Raw genomic sequence first — 17,560 nt, forward strand, 5'->3', positions numbered from 1 at the left:
AAGAGGGGGAGAGAGAGGGTACAGTCAGAGGGGAGGGGGGGACAAGATATTGGTTGATGTTGATAAGGGGTTTTTTGGTCTCTGGAAGGTCAGCCAAGGGGGAGGGACAAGGGCAATGCACCGTTCCCTAACCTGAATAGGTATAAAATGCTCCCTAGTGGAGATTTTGATACCGAGCAATACGAAGATGAAAATGATTGGGACCCGGATGAGGAGCAGGAAGAGGAAGGTGCCTCAGAGCAGGGAATACTTGTGGAGAAGAGGGAGGAAAGGGAGGAAAGCCTTCAAGCATAGACAGATGAAGGGCAACAGAAAAAAGAGAGGTTTGAAACCTCAGAAACCTTATATCTGTGTTAATATGTCTTACAATATTATGTTTTGGAATGCCCGGGGGATGGCAAATGCTGGTACCCAGAGCATCATCAAACACATGATAAAAGAACATAGAGTCTCAATTTTGGCAATCATTGAGCCAATGATAAAACCGAAACCTGAATATTTCAGCAGGAGGTTTGGGTTGCAATATAAGGGGTGTAATGAAAATGAACAAATCTGGATTTTTGTAGAAAATGGAGTAGAGGTGGATGAATGGGATATCTCGGAGCAAGTGTTACATGGTCGTTTTTCCACTTTGGAGCACCCAACACCATTCCATCTGTCAATAGTGTATGGGAAATGTTCTAGAGCTGGGAGACTACCACTCTGGGATAAATTAAGGGAGATTGCTGCTAGAATGGAAGGAGTACCTTGGTTAGTTGGGGGAGATTTCAATACTTTTGTCTCGGAGGAGGAAAGGCAAGGATCAAACTTAAACAGAATAGGGGAAATGATGGACTTTGCTGATGTAATTAACGAATGTCAGCTTCTTGACCTTGGAGCTGATGGTTCAAAATTTACATGGTCAATAGGTGAGACATTTGAAAGATTGGATAGGGCTTTAATAGGTGAAGGATAGCTGGATTTATTTTCGGCAACAAGAGTCACCAACCTACCTAGGGTGATGTCTGATCACAGTCCCTTACTTATACAATGCCAAAACCCAGGCCCCCGAGTACGGCCATCTTTCAGATTCCAAAACATGTGGGTTAGGCATGAGGCTTTTATAGAGGAGGTGGAGAAAGATTAGAAAGTATATACGGGTGCAAGGGGAATGGTGAATCTACAAATCAAACTGAGAAGACTTAAGAAATGCCTGAGAATGTGGAACAAAAATGTGTTTGGCAATATTTTTGAGAAGATAAAGCAAGCCGAAGAAGAAGCAAAGGAAGTGGCTATGATTTTTGAAGGAAATCAGACTCCAGCAAATAGAGCAGATATGAACAAGAAGGCTGCTGAATATGCTCTAAGAATAAAGATGGAGGATGATTACTGGAAACAAAAGGCTGCAATAAGGTGATCAGTGGAGGGAGGGAGGAATACCAAATTTTTCCAGGGATGGGTTAAGCATAAAAGAACCAAATCAAGAATACATGCCATAGAGGAGGAGGGGAAAACCTTGATAGAAGATGAAGATGTTAGGAATTCCGCAGTCAACTTCTTCCATAAACTGTTAACTTCTGATGTTAATGCCCTACTTGAACCGGACCTGGATATTTTGGATTCCCTGCCTAGTGGTTTTAACATGGACGATTTAGAGAGAATGCCTTTGGAGAAGGAGGTTAGGGAGGTGGTCTTTAGTATCAATTCGGAGAGTGTGTCAGGACCAGACGGGCACTCTTCTCTGTTCTTCCAAAGTTGCTGGAAGGTGGTGTGCATGGATGTTTTGGAGGCAGTGCAGGACTTCTTCCGGGGATCACAGATGCCAAGGGGAATTGCAGCAACAATGATCATCTTGATTCCTAAGAAAAGAAATCCTACAACTTGGGCAGAATATAGACCTATAAGCTTGTGCAACGTATCGAACAAGATCATTTCCAAGTTTTTGCAACAAGAATGGCTCCGTTGTTACCAATGGTAAATGCTCCTAATCAAAGTGGATTTGTCAAGGGACGTTTACTGAGTGATAATGTGCTTTTGGCAAAAGAAATATTTCATGAGATTTGGAAATGTAACCCCTCTCCTAATCTAGCTATTAAGCTAGATATGGCGAAAGCATACGACTGGGTTCAGTGGCCCTTCCTACTTAAAGTAATGGAAAAAATGGGCTTTTCGAATATGTGGTTGGATATGATTGAGAGGTGTGTCAACTCATGTCGGTTCTCGATCCTCATCAATGGATCACCATCTGGTTTCTTTAAATCTTCGAGAGGACTACGGCAAGGGGATCCGCTTTCACCCTCCTTGTTTATTCTTGCAGCTGACTATCTGTCCCGGCTTTTGGATCGCCTCATTCTTGGAAGAAAGGAGATGAGGTTCTGCACTGCCAGATATACAATGGGAGTGTCCCACCTTGCGTATGCAGATGATATTTTGATTTTTACACAAGCAAGAAGGGCATCAGTTAGGAAACTCAAGGCCTGCCTCAAGCACTACATGGAGGTCTCAGGTCAACTAATAAATGAGGGGAAGAGCCTTTTCTATATAGACAAGAAGTATGATGGATGGGCAGCAGGTGTTAAATCGGTTGGAGGCTTTCAACAAGGTCATTTGCCGAGTACGTACCTGGGAGTCCCTATCTTCCGAGGTCGAAACAAAACAAACTTGTACTTATTCATCAGGGATAAAATCTCTGAAAAGATCAATAGCTGGAGTCATAGATAACTATCTTTTGGGGGGAGATTAACACTTATAAAGAGTATCCTTGGGGCAATTCCCATACATATTTTCAGGTTCTTGAGCCTACAAAAGGAGCTCTCAAAATGGTGGAACAAGTCTTGGCTAGATTCTTTCGGGGATCCTGCAACACCTCGTCCAAAACACATTGGATTAAATGGATGGACGTGTGTAGGCCGACATCAGAAGGAGAATTGGGAATGCGATGGATGATAGATGCGACAGAGGCTTTTAGTTTTAAACTTTGGTGGAGATTTCGGGAGAGGAACTCTTTATGGGCAGAATATATGCATAGAAAATACTGGACAAGATCAGCTTCGACCCTCATTTATCGATCTGGTAGGTTCAGCCCAACCTGGAGGAGAATGTATAAAGCAGGGCTGAAATGTCAGAAGAAAATTAGCTAGCTGTTGGGAACGGGGAGGTTAAATTTCTGGGAAGATATATAGGTAAAAGACCAGCCGCTGATGGATCTCTGTTTGAAAGAGGGAACTCCAGAATTCATCTGGGTGGAGGATCTCTGGACGGACACAAGCTGGAATGAGGACTTTGTGGCCTTTTACAGGAGTGGGGAGTTCCTGGGGAGGTTTGGGAAGACATCAGATCCGTGCCTATTGATACTGGCAAAAAGGATATAGCTCGATGGTATCTGACACCGCATGGTAATTTTACAGTTGCTTCGGCTAGGGAGGAAGTTCGTTTGAGAGGTGAAGAAATGGATATTTACAAAATCATATGGGACAAATGGATCAATCCTACGATTTCTGTGTTCCTATGGAGACTTATGGCAAATCGGATCCCTGTGGACGAGAAGGTGCAATGGAGAGGAGTGGCTTTGGCATCTAAGTGTCGTTGTTGTGGAAAACCAGACACTGAATCAAGGCTGCATTTGTTTGTGAATGGGAAAGCAGCATGGGAGATTTGGAGTCACTTTGTGAAATGGTTCCCTCAAGTACCACCTTTTGGAGGAATAGGACACAATCTGGAAGTGAGGCTAAGGTGGCGGCAAAGACATATGGGTGAAAGGAACAAGCAACATATCTGTAATCTCATCCCCTGTCTGATATTATGGTACATATGGACAGAGAGGAATGGTTGTGTTCATAGGGACCTGACCTTCAGGGTGGAGAACGTATGTCGTAGGGTCACGGCTCACTTGAGGAACTTGGTGTTAGCAGGGCATCTTAGCCCGGACCAGTGGAAGGGGTGTGTGTCGAGGGTTAATTTTATGGATGTCCAAATGATGGAGGATGTCGGAACAGCCGTCCAAAAATCAAGAGAGTAGAGAAATTGCAATGGAGGCCACCGGAACAGCCATGGTTGAAACTAAATACGGATGGAGGTCTAGAGGGATCTACGAGCAAGGCAGGAGGGGGAGGACTGCTTCGCGACTACCTCGGGAATATAGTTGAGGCTTTCTACACCCCCTTGAAAGCTGAATCAGGATGGGAGCCGGAGGTGATGGCGCTACTGGACGGAATCTTGATGGCAAAGCGCCATACTCAGCATATCTGGATCGAAACAGATGCTAAATGTTTGAGGTTGTATATGGAGAAAGGCTGTTTAGGTCCGGCAAGAACGAGACATATAATGGCAAAAATTAGGCTGGCCCTTAGAGATACTTTTTGGAAGATAACACACATAAGGAGAGAGGGGAACAAGGCATCAAACCACTTGGTTTTGATGGGGAAGAATGACACTAGTTTAACTAAGTTTACGGTGGAGTAGGCCCCGACAAGAGTGAAAGCCTTAGCGCGTTTAGACCAGATTGGCACGCCTAATTTTAGTTTTACTTAATGGTTTTGTTGCTTTGTCTTTTTCTGATTTCTGGAAGGAGATAGTTAGAGGTTTGTAACTCCTTCTCAGATTATTTTGGACACTCCACTTTTGGGTGTGTCAGATTGTAATTGGTTATTTCATGATATATATGGGACGAGGGACCTACTAAAACCCTCCACCGGGAAAGTGTTTGATGAAAAAAAAGGAGTAATAAATACTCTTACATTCGCATTATTTAAATTCTAGTATTTATCTCAAAATCTAGGTCTCGGCTATTACACTCTTCCACCCGTTGAAGCCTTTGAGATTACTTTGTTAGTTATTGCTTTATTAGGCGAGTAATTGACTATGTATATGTTAATTTCCAGTAAGTCATATTTATTAGCTTAACTAACAAGACATTTGTCCAAACTATACACAGGCTAGGATTGATCATACGCCAAACAATTCATTCATGTAATTGTAAACCTACTTTTTTATTACTTAATGATTAATATGATGCAATTATATCAGAAGACACATCACAATTTAACTAATGAAATAAAAATAGAAAATTAAAATAAGAGGTGTGAATATTTTCTTAAAATTAAACACTAAATCAATGTGGATGGATTTAGAGTTTCAACATTTTATAGTATATGTGATTGACCATACACTATTTATGAGTGTGGCTACTCGTAACCTGCTGTCCTTGTTAGTTGTTGACTTTTACATTGAAGTTTTTCCCCAAAATTTTGAATATAACAAACCAAATAGGCAAATAAAATTATACTTAGAATTTTATTATTTATTTCATATTTTAATGTTCTCAATCATAATTTATACTTGAAAAAATTAAATATAAAAACCGCTCATATGAAATATTTGTCAATGATGCCTACAAATGATGTACATGCTTAAATATATAGTATTGTACTGTACTAAATAAGATGACAATTAATTACTTCATTTGCCTCATTCATATGGATATATTTTATTCGGCTTAAGTGAACGACAAATTAAATCAAACAATAAATAAGAGTTTGATTTAATGTTGGTGGCTTACACAACATCTCTAATTATAGATATATTTAAAAATGTGCAAAATAGTGGATAACCAATGTTTAAATTTCTGCTCAAATTCCCTTTTATCTAATGTCACTAGTTTGCACAACATCTCTACTTATAGATAGAATTGTAATAAAATGACAACACAGACAACCAATGAGGACCTTTAGATTTAGTAGCAGAATCAACCATATCCAGCCAAGTGGCAGGCTTGCTTGCCTATATATCACATGTTACTTGATTATCTCTGATTTCATATCGCAGATTGCTTGGAACCATATACCGAGTTGTTTGCCTATGTATCTTAGATTGCTTATCTAGGAATGTCTATGTATCGCAGATTGCTTTCCTAGATTGTCATTTTAACTATGGTGTCACCATAGCGCTCTGATTTTGTATCAAAGATTACTTTTGGAACCATATGCCGAGTTGATTGCCTATTTATTGCAAATTGCTTGCGTTGGTTGTCAATTGGTCATTTTAATTATGGTGTCACCATAACACACCCCTTTATCGATATATTTAAAAACGCGCTAAATAGCGATATGTAAATACTTTTTTCCGATCCTATTAATTGTTTCTTTTTGTTATTTTTGTTGGATCCCTAATAGGCCCATCCCATTCATAATTATTACTATAATTGCAATATATAAAAGTAAAACATAAATTCCACTAACTTTATTCCATTTTTCTTAGCAAAATTAAATAATTTCTTAAAATACGCATTGGTCAACTATGAGAGAATTAATGGGGTTTGGAGGGAATGGTTTGAATGTAGTTCCTAGAATATTTCCATCTTAAATTGATTGAATTTTGGATATTTCATCATGATTGTTTGTTTGAGAAAGTTTGATTTTATGTGATCTGTTTTATTTAAGCGCAATTGTATTACGTAGATTATTTAATTTTTGGTGAAAACCAAAAATTAGTGTGTTTAATCAAGTGGGTCCTTGCATAATTTTTCTAGCTTATTTCTCCTTGTTATTTTTGAGCACCTTATATTATTGGAGAAGTCTTATTTTTCTTGAATTTAATAAAATTACCTTTGGGTAATTATCCAAATCAAACACACTATACATAGGCTTGGATTGATCATACGCCAAACAATTCATTCATGTAATTGTAAAACAGTTTTTTTATTACTTAATCATTAATATGATGCAATTATATCAGAAGACACATCACAATTTAACTAACGAAATAAAAATAGAAAATCAAAATAAGAGGTGTGAATATTTTCTTAAAATTAAACACTAAATCAATGTGGATGGATTTAGAGTTTCAACATTTTATAGTATATGTGATTCCTTTATATAGAGAGGCGTTGGGCTCTAATCCCTAGGGTACCATCCTTTCCGAAATGTCATTCCTGCCCTTCACTTTTGTGGTGGGGTCTTCTGCTCTATCTCCCATGCGGAAACTCCTGCTAGCTCAACTGGATTCGGACTTGATCAACTCAATGCGACAGTTTTTTACTTCTTTCCTTGATCCGTTCATCCGTCCAACTGATCTATTCCTTTTCTGAATATGGCGGTTTCACACACACCTGGCTCAAAATTAGATGTTAGTTCACAAAATATGATTTAGTTTTATGATAGAAAACATGCGCTAAACAAGTCTCATCAAACTGCTCACACTTAACCCATACTTGTCCTCAAGTATGTAAGAAAAGGAAAGAGGTAAGTTTCAAAGCATGATTCTTATTTAAAACAACATAAAACCAACGCAACTATGTAAAAGATCTAGAAAAAAGAAAAAACATAAGTAAACACATAGCTATGTAAAAGAAAATAAAAGACAGAACTGGTTTATAAATTCGGCAATTTTTCCCACAAGCTTAAGGTCAATCCAATTGTCTACAGTCTCAAATTCCTTTTCCTCCCCTCTTCTACCTAATAATGTTTGTCCATTTGTCAAGATATTATCTATCTTTCCGACTGTTGGATTCGCCGAGTCACTCAATCCTCACCAACATAGCATCTATCTTTCCGACTGTTGGATTCGCCGAGTCACTCAATCCTCACCAGAATTGTTAGGACCATTCACTCATTCATTTTTCTGTACCATTGATGCTGCGAGAATCACCAAATCAGGATAGTTCTTTAAGGTCTTTGATTAGGTTATAATGGGGCTAGAAGGGTGTTATTTGATCTTGGGTGAGAGTCCTAGGGGTTCTAAGATCATAATGGTTGTTAACTCAATTTCTGTGAACATGTGAACTTAGAGAAAAAAACCAAACCAACCTCCCAGTTTACTCTGACTATTTCCCAAGGGATATATAGAATCACTCTCTTTTCTCTCTTTCTTAGCCATTCTAGCTCTATGTATTTTTATCACTTTTTTCGAGGGTCAGGTTTTGTGGTTCTGCCCTTATGCTTATTTTCTAAAAGTTTCTTTTTTGTGGGGGGTCAAGTTCGCACAGAAACCCCCCTTTTCGCTTAAAAGCTTATCCATTTTCTTGGGGTCAAGTTCGCACAGAAACTCTCCTTTTCGCTTAAAAGCTTATCCATTTTCTTGGGGTCAAGTTCGCACAGAAACTCCCCTTTTCGCTTAAAAGCTTATCCATTTTCTTGGGGTCAAGTTCGCACAGAAACTCTCCTTTTCGCTTAAAAGCTTATCCATTTTCTTGGGGTCAAGTTCGCACAGAAACTCCCCTTTTCGCTTAAAAGCTTATCCATTTTCTTGGGGTCAAGTTCGCACAGAAACTCTCCTTTTCGCTTAAAAGCTTATCCATTTTTATTCCTGGGCATATATTTTCCCTCATTTCATCTGATCAGCCTACTTTTTCTACCCCAATTTGGTGAGTTGCCTTAGCTATGTCCCCTCTGTTAACATGTTAGTACAACTTGGTTATCAAAAGAAAGGTTAAGTGTTTGGCTTCAAGAGTGCAGTCTAGGGGGTGCCCTTACTATGAGGCTAGTTGTGGTTCGAAAGAAATAAGCCCAACTGGTTATTCCCTAATGCATTTAGTCCTTACTGCCTTCTGTCATATTTCTCATAGCATCAATGGTGGCTTCACAGAAGATCTATATTAAAGCATTTCTATCGTTCTCACTTCATCCAAACAGATTTCGGTTTATTAAAGAAATGAATCTCACAAATCAACATGTATCCTCTCTTCAATCACTCTTGCCTTTATTTTTTTTAAACCAGTTCATATCTAAAACACATAAGACTAACTAAACAAACATGCTTCAAAAACTGACTACACTGACTTTCCCCCCTCCCACTTCATCTCATCTTGCCCTCAAGTGAACTAAATGAAGTGCAAAACAGGGTAGGCAATGTTTGAACAAGGAAAACTGAAACTTCTCACACTTAGACCAAGCAGTGGGCTAAGTGGGAGAAGGCAAGAAACTTCTCACACTTAGACCAAGCATTGGGCTAAGTGGGAGAAGTACACAAGGGAACCAAGAACAAACAAACATATATACCAAAACTTCTCACACTTAGACTGTACAACGGGCTAAGTGGGAGAAGACAAACAAACAAAGACGAAGAACATGTATCAACAAACAAACTTCTCACCCTTAGACCAAGCAATGGGCTAAGTGTGAGCAAGTCACATAAGGCACAAAAATAAGCATATATACAGATAGGCAAAAGCATGCTCAAAGAAAAACTTAAAACTAAAACCGAAAGTAAAATTTACTAGGTTCTGCTAGTTTAGTTTTTCTTCTGGCTCCCAGGGGAGCCAGACTGCCTCGCTGACTTGGCCCTCTTGGTCGATGATGAGGTTGGTTCTGCTGCAGGTGGTTGGCTGGTGGTGGTGGAGTCCTTCCTCTTCCTCATTGCTTTGACAGGGGCGGTATCCGGGTTGGCTTTTCCAATAGTGGGAACGAGAATTGGTTGTTTGTGAATGGAATCGGATTTCTCCTCCATCTAGGAGATCATCCTTCCCACAAGGTCGACGACCTTGATCATCTGCTCCTTCATCAGTTTTCGTTGCGTTGCACTTTCTGTAACCAGCCCGTCAATCATCTCATCAATCCTCCTTTTCCACGTTGCAGGCACAGTCACCTCCTCAACCCCTGTCTCAGTTTTGTCACGAGTTTCTAGGGCTGGACCTTCTTGGTTCTCTATCTATTTCCCCTTCCTTTTTCTGTCAAATTCTTGCATTTCCTTAATCACCTCAGACACGATCTCCCCAAGAGGGACCATCCCTTGCTTGTTGGTTTGCCCAGAACCATCCTTCATCTCCCCCTCTTCCTCCTCGGAATCTATTAATATGATATCTACCAGAATTCCCGGCTGCTCACTACTTGTCGTTCCTTGTTCCATTCCCACGGAGCACTTCCTACAGATCTCCTTCCCTTTGGTCCTCTTACTCCCCTCTTCTTCCTCCTCGCTGTCTATGTCAGCAATTATGTCGTGTGAGGAGGAGGAAGTGGAAATAATTGCTTGAGTGTTGGAGAGAAATGCGGTGTCGTCAACACTCTCGAGAGAGTTTGGTGTGGAGAAGAGGATTTCTTCATTTCTGATGCCGGTGGTTTGGTAAGTGAACGGGTAGGGCATTTCCACTGCGGGTCTGACTCTCCGCATCACACCCCTGGGACTTCTGGACTGTGAATCTCTCAGAAACGTCTCCGAAGATTGAGTTGAGTGGGCGGTTGTTGATGATGAGGATGAGGGTCTTGGGGTTCTTGACGAGGAGTCGCCGGAATTAAATGCACCCGTCGGTCGGATGCGAGCTTTTGATAACAGCCGGAAGCGGAGGCTTTGTCCATCGTCGATGATTTAGGGTGGTCTTTGTCTGGAAATTTGAGGAAAGGGATTTGGAGATTTCTTGTGTGAGTGATTGTGAAGGTTAACTAAATGTGGGAGAGTGGGAGAGAGAAGCGCAGATATAGGATTATAGGGGGAGAGTGAACGACCGCTATGACATCAGCGCATGTTCGCCTTCCTGCGCCAATTTTCAAATTTCAAAGTTAAATGATTTCGCATTTTACTTTTCTCGGTTAAAAATAAAATTGCACAGTAAGTTCCTCTCTCTCACTTATCCCGCCAAATTCTAGCTAAAAAGTGAAAGAAACAAATTAAGAGATTTTTGTGGTGTACTGGTCGAGGATTCTCTTTAAGGGATTAAAACATTTAACATTTAAATTTAAGACTCCCTCCAGATACGTCCAAAAATTTATTTATTTTTTAGAAATATTTTTGCTATTTTCTGAGCTAAAAACAAAAACTCTATTCCAAGTCACGGATAACTCCCGGAATCCACTTGCTAAACACACGTATTGATCAAAAAGGAAGCCCGAATTACTTATAATTTCGGATTTGGATGAGCAGTGCAATATTTCGGATTTGGATGAGCAGTGCAATATTACTTATAAGCTTGTAATAAATTGTGGGTTCAATTTAATTTAGTAAAAAGCTAATTGGGGGAGGTCATATCCAAAACCTTCCAGAGATCTCTGATTGGGCCCAATATGTAACTATTATAAATAGGAGAATAAAGGAGATAGAAAATACACAATTTAATTGAGGAATTTTTGTCCCCTCTCATATTCTGTAGAGGACGATTTTTTTTCCTCTCATCTCTCCTCCGTGAGATTTTCAGCTCCTCCTCCCGTGAGGAATTTTTCTATCTTCTAGATGGATTTGGATAATAATAATAATATAATGTTTTATTCTTATTCTATGAATTTATATGGATTTATTCATATAAGTTCTAGATGAATTTGAATAGTGATAATATAATATTATCTAATTCTATGGATTTATATGGATTTACTCCAAGTTAAATCCTAGATTGATTAATATTATTTTATTTTATCCTATGGATTTGAGTAGATTTAATTCTATCAAGACAAATCCTAGATGGATTAGAATAAGCATTAATCCAGGTTATCATTATATTTTGGATTTATATCCTAGATAGATTAGGATAAAGATAATATATAAGAAAATCCTTATTTAACTGGATTTAGATAAATTTATTGTCTAACAAATCCTAAGTAATGTTTGATATATTCTAGATGTCTATTCTAAATATAATTAAGATTTGTATAAATTTTAGTTGATAGGATTTTATTTTTATCTTATAGATTATGATGGAATTGTTTCTATATAGTAATATCCTAGTATGAGTTAAATAATGATAATCCTAGATCAACGGTGTCTTGAATTGTAGGATTTGATTTTATCGAAATAAAATCTAGAATAATCCTAAATGGATTTAGATAGTTAACTCTGTCCTGATAAATCCTAAATGAATTTGGATAATTATTATCCAAGATAAAATTTAATTATTTAATTGAATCTCCCTAGACTATTAAATAATTGTTGTTAATAATCTAGCGTGTTTAAATGCCATGCATTAAATGGAGTTTATTTGGTGTTTGTCTATTTTAAGTGGATTATCTGTTTTATCTGCTTTTGTGATAATTATGCAAAAACCATATAAAATATCTAAGCGATAATTACAACAGTGTGTAGTATATGGTATCCTTCGATTAATTTGTCAATTTATAAAGCTAGTTTCTAATATTATCGTCACCCATTATGTGGGGACAATAATCCTACGAAATAGCAAGTTCATAGGGACAAACTTCTCAATAATAAATAGTATGGACTATAAAATGATTTCTAATATTATCGCCACCCATTATGTGGGGACAATAATCCTAAGAAATTGCATGTTTAAGATGTTCATACAGAATTTATGAGATAGCTTGATTTTATTATCAGCATACGAGCATTGTTATGAGAGTGTGTTGTAGAAATAAAATTCTGTAATGCGAAATTTGATGGTCGTGGTTAGGCAACATTAGGCGACCATGCTATTATGTGGTCTCTGGACTATTCGTTGGTGTTGTGACAAGTAAAAATGCTAAAGTTGTAAATGAGTATTGACCTTTTATGGAGGGTATCTGCTTTCGATTTTACAGTTGCAAAATACATAATTATTTTTGGTTATTTGCGATTATGTATTGAGCATAAGTATGTGATAAAAAGTTTATCTGCCAAATCTTCATTATGTCATTCAATATTTTGTATGCGATCCTTAAAGAAAATAAACTCGAAAGCCAAAATTATGTAGACTGGAAACGTAAATGTATAAGATTCTCATCGCTGAAAACTTAGAGTTTATACTCAATGATTCACGTCCTCCATTTTCTCGACATAATGCCACGAAGAATGTTAGAGAATGCCTTATACTTGTACTTGACAAATTCTTTAAGGAATAAGGTCAAGCTATTTTCCTTCAAGTTGTAACGCCCCGACTTTTCGTATCATTTATTTTTTTTTTCTTGATAGAGCATCAAACTTTAAGTCGAACGCCGTCCTTATTATATTTTGAGAATTTATGGAGTTGTTGCTATCCAAGAACCTAAGTACTATTTTGCTATATATGAATCAAGAGCCCAAGTCTTTTCATGTTTTATTTTTCGATTTCATGTTTTATTTTTCGATTTCGCAACCAGAGTGAAAGCTTCGATAGAACTAGACGATCTTGCGTTTTATGTAAATGAATCAAGAGGGAATACAAAGAACCCATACTAGTTTTTACAAGTTACCAACTCTATATGATGCATCTTTGTATCAAGAACATAGAACTATCATGAAAATAAAAAGCATGTACATAGATTTTGGGCCTCTTCTTAGCAAGCTAAAATATTTTTTTCGGCCCATGTTGAATCCAGCTAGCTCGACTCTTTCCCCAAAGCACTTACAATGAGGATACAAAGTCATTTAATACCAAGACCTGAAGCCATTCCATTAACAGTAATGAGACGACCATGCCTTTAAAAAAAATAAGCTAAGACCTTACCAAAACAGGACAAGTCAGCCACCTCTCTTTTCAGCACCTACATCCTCCAACTTCCCTGCCAAAATGGATCAGCTGTTAAGGGACAGCTTGTTTGACTCCCTAAAGGACTGCCAGCCATGCCATATCCCCAAAGACTCCAACCGATTGTCACTTCTTTAGCTTACAACACTTTTATGCCTGCAAGATAAATCCAAATTCAATTAAGGAAAGCAAAGTGAGGAGTTATTGAAGATGAGTACATCTACACAAAATGTCAAAAGTAGTTAACAAAGAGCCAAGGAAGAGCTGTGTGTCCTTGATCAAAATCTCTGCCAATATCCCAACAAACTTCAGAATTTAGTATATATATAGGTTCTGTCCTTGATCAAAATCTCTGCCAATATCCTAACAAACTTCAGAATTTAGTATATATATAGGTGCACAGCTCCAATTTGTTTCTATGGTTACACAAATCCTTTTCACCACTTCGACACCATAAGTTGCACACAACACCAAAGAGTGCAGCAAGGGGAAGGGAGAGGTGCAAGGAGTGGCAGTCAAGGAACCAGAGGATACACCCAAGCTAAGGTAATCCCAGCAACTCGCTTTTGCATCACATGTATAGCTCAAGAACATAGGTTATTTAAGTTATCAGTAGTTTTGTCTTGCCAAGATTTGTTTTGAACTTTGCATATTTGTTTGTCTAACAAGGGTGACGTCCCTACTAGACCAGTTCAGTTTAAGCGAATTCGGGTCTGTAAGTGGGGTGAGCCCATACATACCCAGTTCACACAGTTTCTGATATGGCATTAGTTCCAGGAAAATTTAACCGCAGTCACAGATTATTACATAGTAAATGCTTTTAGTGTCCTCGGGTCCTTTAGGTTAAAAACCCTGAGCTCGCTCAATAGTGGCTTGACAAAATAGGTTCCTTTTCAGTAAAATATACTTCGGCATGTGTCCACTGAGTACACCAAGTACTCAGCCATGCATATGTTTTATAAATGTGCAGGTTGAGCAGTGATGACGATGGGTGGTGTTGAGCATAGATGACAAAGATCCTTCGATAGAGTAGTACTTGAATGCATCGTGTCTCCATACACGGTGTCATTCACTCTTGAACGCTTCTGCAAATGTCTAGTTCATTTTCAGTTTTGTTAGTCTGAATTAATAATATTCCTAGTTTATTGTAATATGTTCGCACTCTGATACATTTTTAGTTATTTTCAGTTATCCAAAGTTTAAGTTCAGTTGTCCCAAAGTTCTTTCCCCTTTCTTCCCAGCTTCTTTCACCCTCCCTTGGTCACGGTAAACCGAGTTTTCTATCCTTAGAAAGTGCGGTCGTGACACAAGTAGTGAGACAAGTCTTGGTTAATGACGATGAAAGATGGATGTCAATAGAATTGGTCAAGTTGATTCGATTGGAATATCATGTAGTGACAGAATGTTTTGAGGAATCTTTTGATCACTCAAATAGTTTTCTGACTCAAGTCATCGACTAAAGTAATAAGAAATGACTACAAGAAGGTTTAACTGAAAAGTAGAAAACCTTCAGACTGATTGTCGTTATATTACTATTAGAGGAATGTAACATGATAGATGACCAATTCATAAAGGCTACATTTTTCCTAAGTCCTAGTTGACTTGAACAAAAGACTAGATATTGAAATCAGGGAGTCTGAATTGTCGTCAATGTTTATTTAAAAGTGAAGTGAAGATTCTTTGTAAGTTGGATTGACCTCTTTTAAGAAGGACAATGACTTACATGACAATACAACTTCTAAGTAAGAGATCTTGATCCAGTTAGTCATTTGTTGCAGTGGGAGCTATTAATGCTCAATTATTGTTTTATGGTTGATGCTTAAGACATCATAGTATTAAAATAATATAAGTGCAACAAGATTGAGCATTAAACAACACATCAACTTCTTAAAAAATGAACGATAAGTATTTATGGCTCTTAGTTTTAAGGCCAAGAAAATACTTAGCAATTGTTCAAACTGATCTGAACTATCAAGATTTTAACATTTTGTTAAATAGCCTGTGTTCAGAATGTTTGTTTGATGCACCGTAAGTTAGAATCATTTGATTTATCAAGAGATTCAGAGAACTTACAGAAGTGAAACATAGAAAGACTAACGAGCCTCAATGGTTTACACCATAAGGAGACGAGCGAATGGTTATGATCAGTAGTGGGAGTCTAATCACCATTGACGAATCCAAGTATTCTTCTAAAGAATGGGATAGTTATGTAAGAAGGAATCAAAGTCTTTCTAAGACAAGTTTGATTGAGTGATAAGTTGTACTCATTAAAATCTTATCATTGATGGGATAAGCATTAGAAATAACGAACAACACCTTAAAGAAACTACCAACATCAGTACCTTCTACAAAACACAAGTTGTGGACTAGAGCGACTCTAGTCTAGCACATCTCAAGGTGTAATGTTGTTCCAACACGTGTTCGAAAGGTGTACAAGTAATTGGAGTTGAGTACTGAGGTATGTTTTAAAGTTACCCCAAATGATAAAAGATTATAAGTTCTGTAATCTTCAAAGATACAATTCTTGCATGAAGATCAAGAGATGAACTAAAAGCCTAACATCGTGATAACTCTCAAGATAAAGAGAGATGTTGTTTTTTCAACTTCAGTACCTGAGATTGTAAGAACCATATCGTAGTGGGAGCGTTCCTAAGGAACATAACAAGTTCATGGGTATAAGAGTGTCTTAAGACTCAGTCTTAGATTAACTTGAGCATAATCCCTTTAACTACAATGTAGCATTGGTTTATTTGGATATTCATACTTGAAAAGGTGATAGATACCAAACTACAATGTAATATAGACAACATATTTTACAAGACTTGCAAATACTACCTATAGGTTGTGTCAGGCAGTGGGAGCTAGTAAATTTGTTCAATCACAAAAGGGGGAGAAAATGACAATGGGCTATGCCCAAAGAGAACGTTTTTCTCACTGTCGTTGTGCTAGGATTTATTCGATCCTTTTGTCTATTCGGGCTTATATTGTCACGACCGCCCTTACTAAGGATAGTGAAGACGGGGAAAACGTGACGAGGGGAGGGACTAAGGAGCAGGGAAGAAAAGGGGGAAGCAATGAAAGACAACAATAAAGGACAAGATTGAATATGAAAACCCAATTAACATCAAAAAGAAATATTTTGGTCTATCGAATAGTTAAACAATAGATTAATGTCTCAAGGTAAATAATTCCATAAAGTAGTGTGGGGAAAAATGAAAGACATTATCAAGAACGATTCGAAACAAGGCAGCGGAAAAACAAGTATCAAAGGAGAGTCATAGGATGACGCTCATGTATGAAGACACGACGCATCCGGGAATTCCTAAAGCTCACTCAACATCCATCGCAACATCCCGCTCAACCTGCAAAATTTTAAAAAGAAATGCAGGGCTGAGTACTTGTTGTACTCAATGGGCTCATGCCGAAAACATATTATAACAGTTATGTCATCCATACCAGTGAACTCGAGTTTTACATGTAGTTAAGAAATATCATCGAGAACACAAAAACATTTTCATAGTCTGGACAGACAAAACAATCTCCCCACTTTATCATCAATCAATCAATCTCATTCTCTTACCATAGTGCGACGAAAGTGTGGCCACACTATTCGCCCACGAGACCGGCCGACTAGCAAGGACGGCTCACGATCCCCTCTGTGTACACAGCCTGATAGGGTTTGCAGCTCTACTCAGACCCGAATTCATTTATCATAGCCCTATAGCCTAATGGAGCGAACTCACAAACTATGCATCAAGCACAATCTCAACATAGCCCTATATCCTAATGGATCAAGCTCAAACGTACTAGGCATCAGGCAACAATCTCAACATCAAAACAATCATGGCATGACATAACACTTTAAACCACCCTTATAGCTCCACAATCATGTTTCGAAACATAAAAAAATTTTAGTAAAAGAAAGCCCACCTCGATTGCTTACAAACACGGTTCACAACTTTATTGAAATCCATGCTCTTCGTACCCACGTACGCACAACAACCCTTATCAACATCATAACCACATAATACAACACAATCAGCCTTCCATCAATACAATTTATCATGCATGTCCTATCGTTCCTTTCATCGTTTTCTTAAATTGCACATCCCAAATGTTCACCAACATAAGGAAACACCCCATAGTATACCTCAACGTATAACACATAACCACGACATAAGATACGTTCCTTAATCACACATGTATAATTTATTCACTCAAAACTTG

The 17,560-nt window shown here is 38.0% G+C and overlaps 2 protein-coding genes across 2 annotated transcripts; both read left to right on the plus strand.

Annotated features, from left to right (window-relative positions):
* The first annotated feature begins 394 nt into the window (after positions 1-394).
* On the plus strand, positions 395-955 carry LOC121754537. The gene has a single exon (XM_042149877.1). It carries the CDS (start codon positions 395-397, stop codon positions 953-955), a length of 561 nt encoding a protein of 186 aa, XP_042005811.1.
* A 195-nt stretch (positions 956-1,150) lies between these two features.
* On the plus strand, positions 1,151-1,957 carry LOC121754538. The gene is made up of 2 exons (XM_042149878.1): positions 1,151-1,392; positions 1,465-1,957. The coding sequence occupies exons 1-2, from the start codon at positions 1,151-1,153 to the stop codon at positions 1,955-1,957; spliced, it is 735 nt and encodes a 244-aa protein (XP_042005812.1).
* Positions 1,958-17,560: the final 15,603 nt, after the last annotated feature.

Source organism: Salvia splendens, chromosome 11 (genome assembly GCF_004379255.2).
Source record: "Salvia splendens isolate huo1 chromosome 11, SspV2, whole genome shotgun sequence".
NCBI lineage: Eukaryota > Viridiplantae > Streptophyta > Magnoliopsida > Lamiales > Lamiaceae > Salvia > Salvia splendens.

Coding starts and splice junctions, on each gene's coding strand:
- LOC121754537 (XM_042149877.1), top strand. CDS start 395: ATGGCAAATGCTGGTACCCAGAGCATCATCAAACACATGATAAAAGAA.
- LOC121754538 (XM_042149878.1), top strand. CDS start 1,151: ATGGTGAATCTACAAATCAAACTGAGAAGACTTAAGAAATGCCTGAGA. Junction 1,393..1,464: donor AAACAAAAGGCTGCAATAAG/GTGATCAGTGGA, acceptor AACCAAATCAAG/AATACATGCCATAGAGGAGG.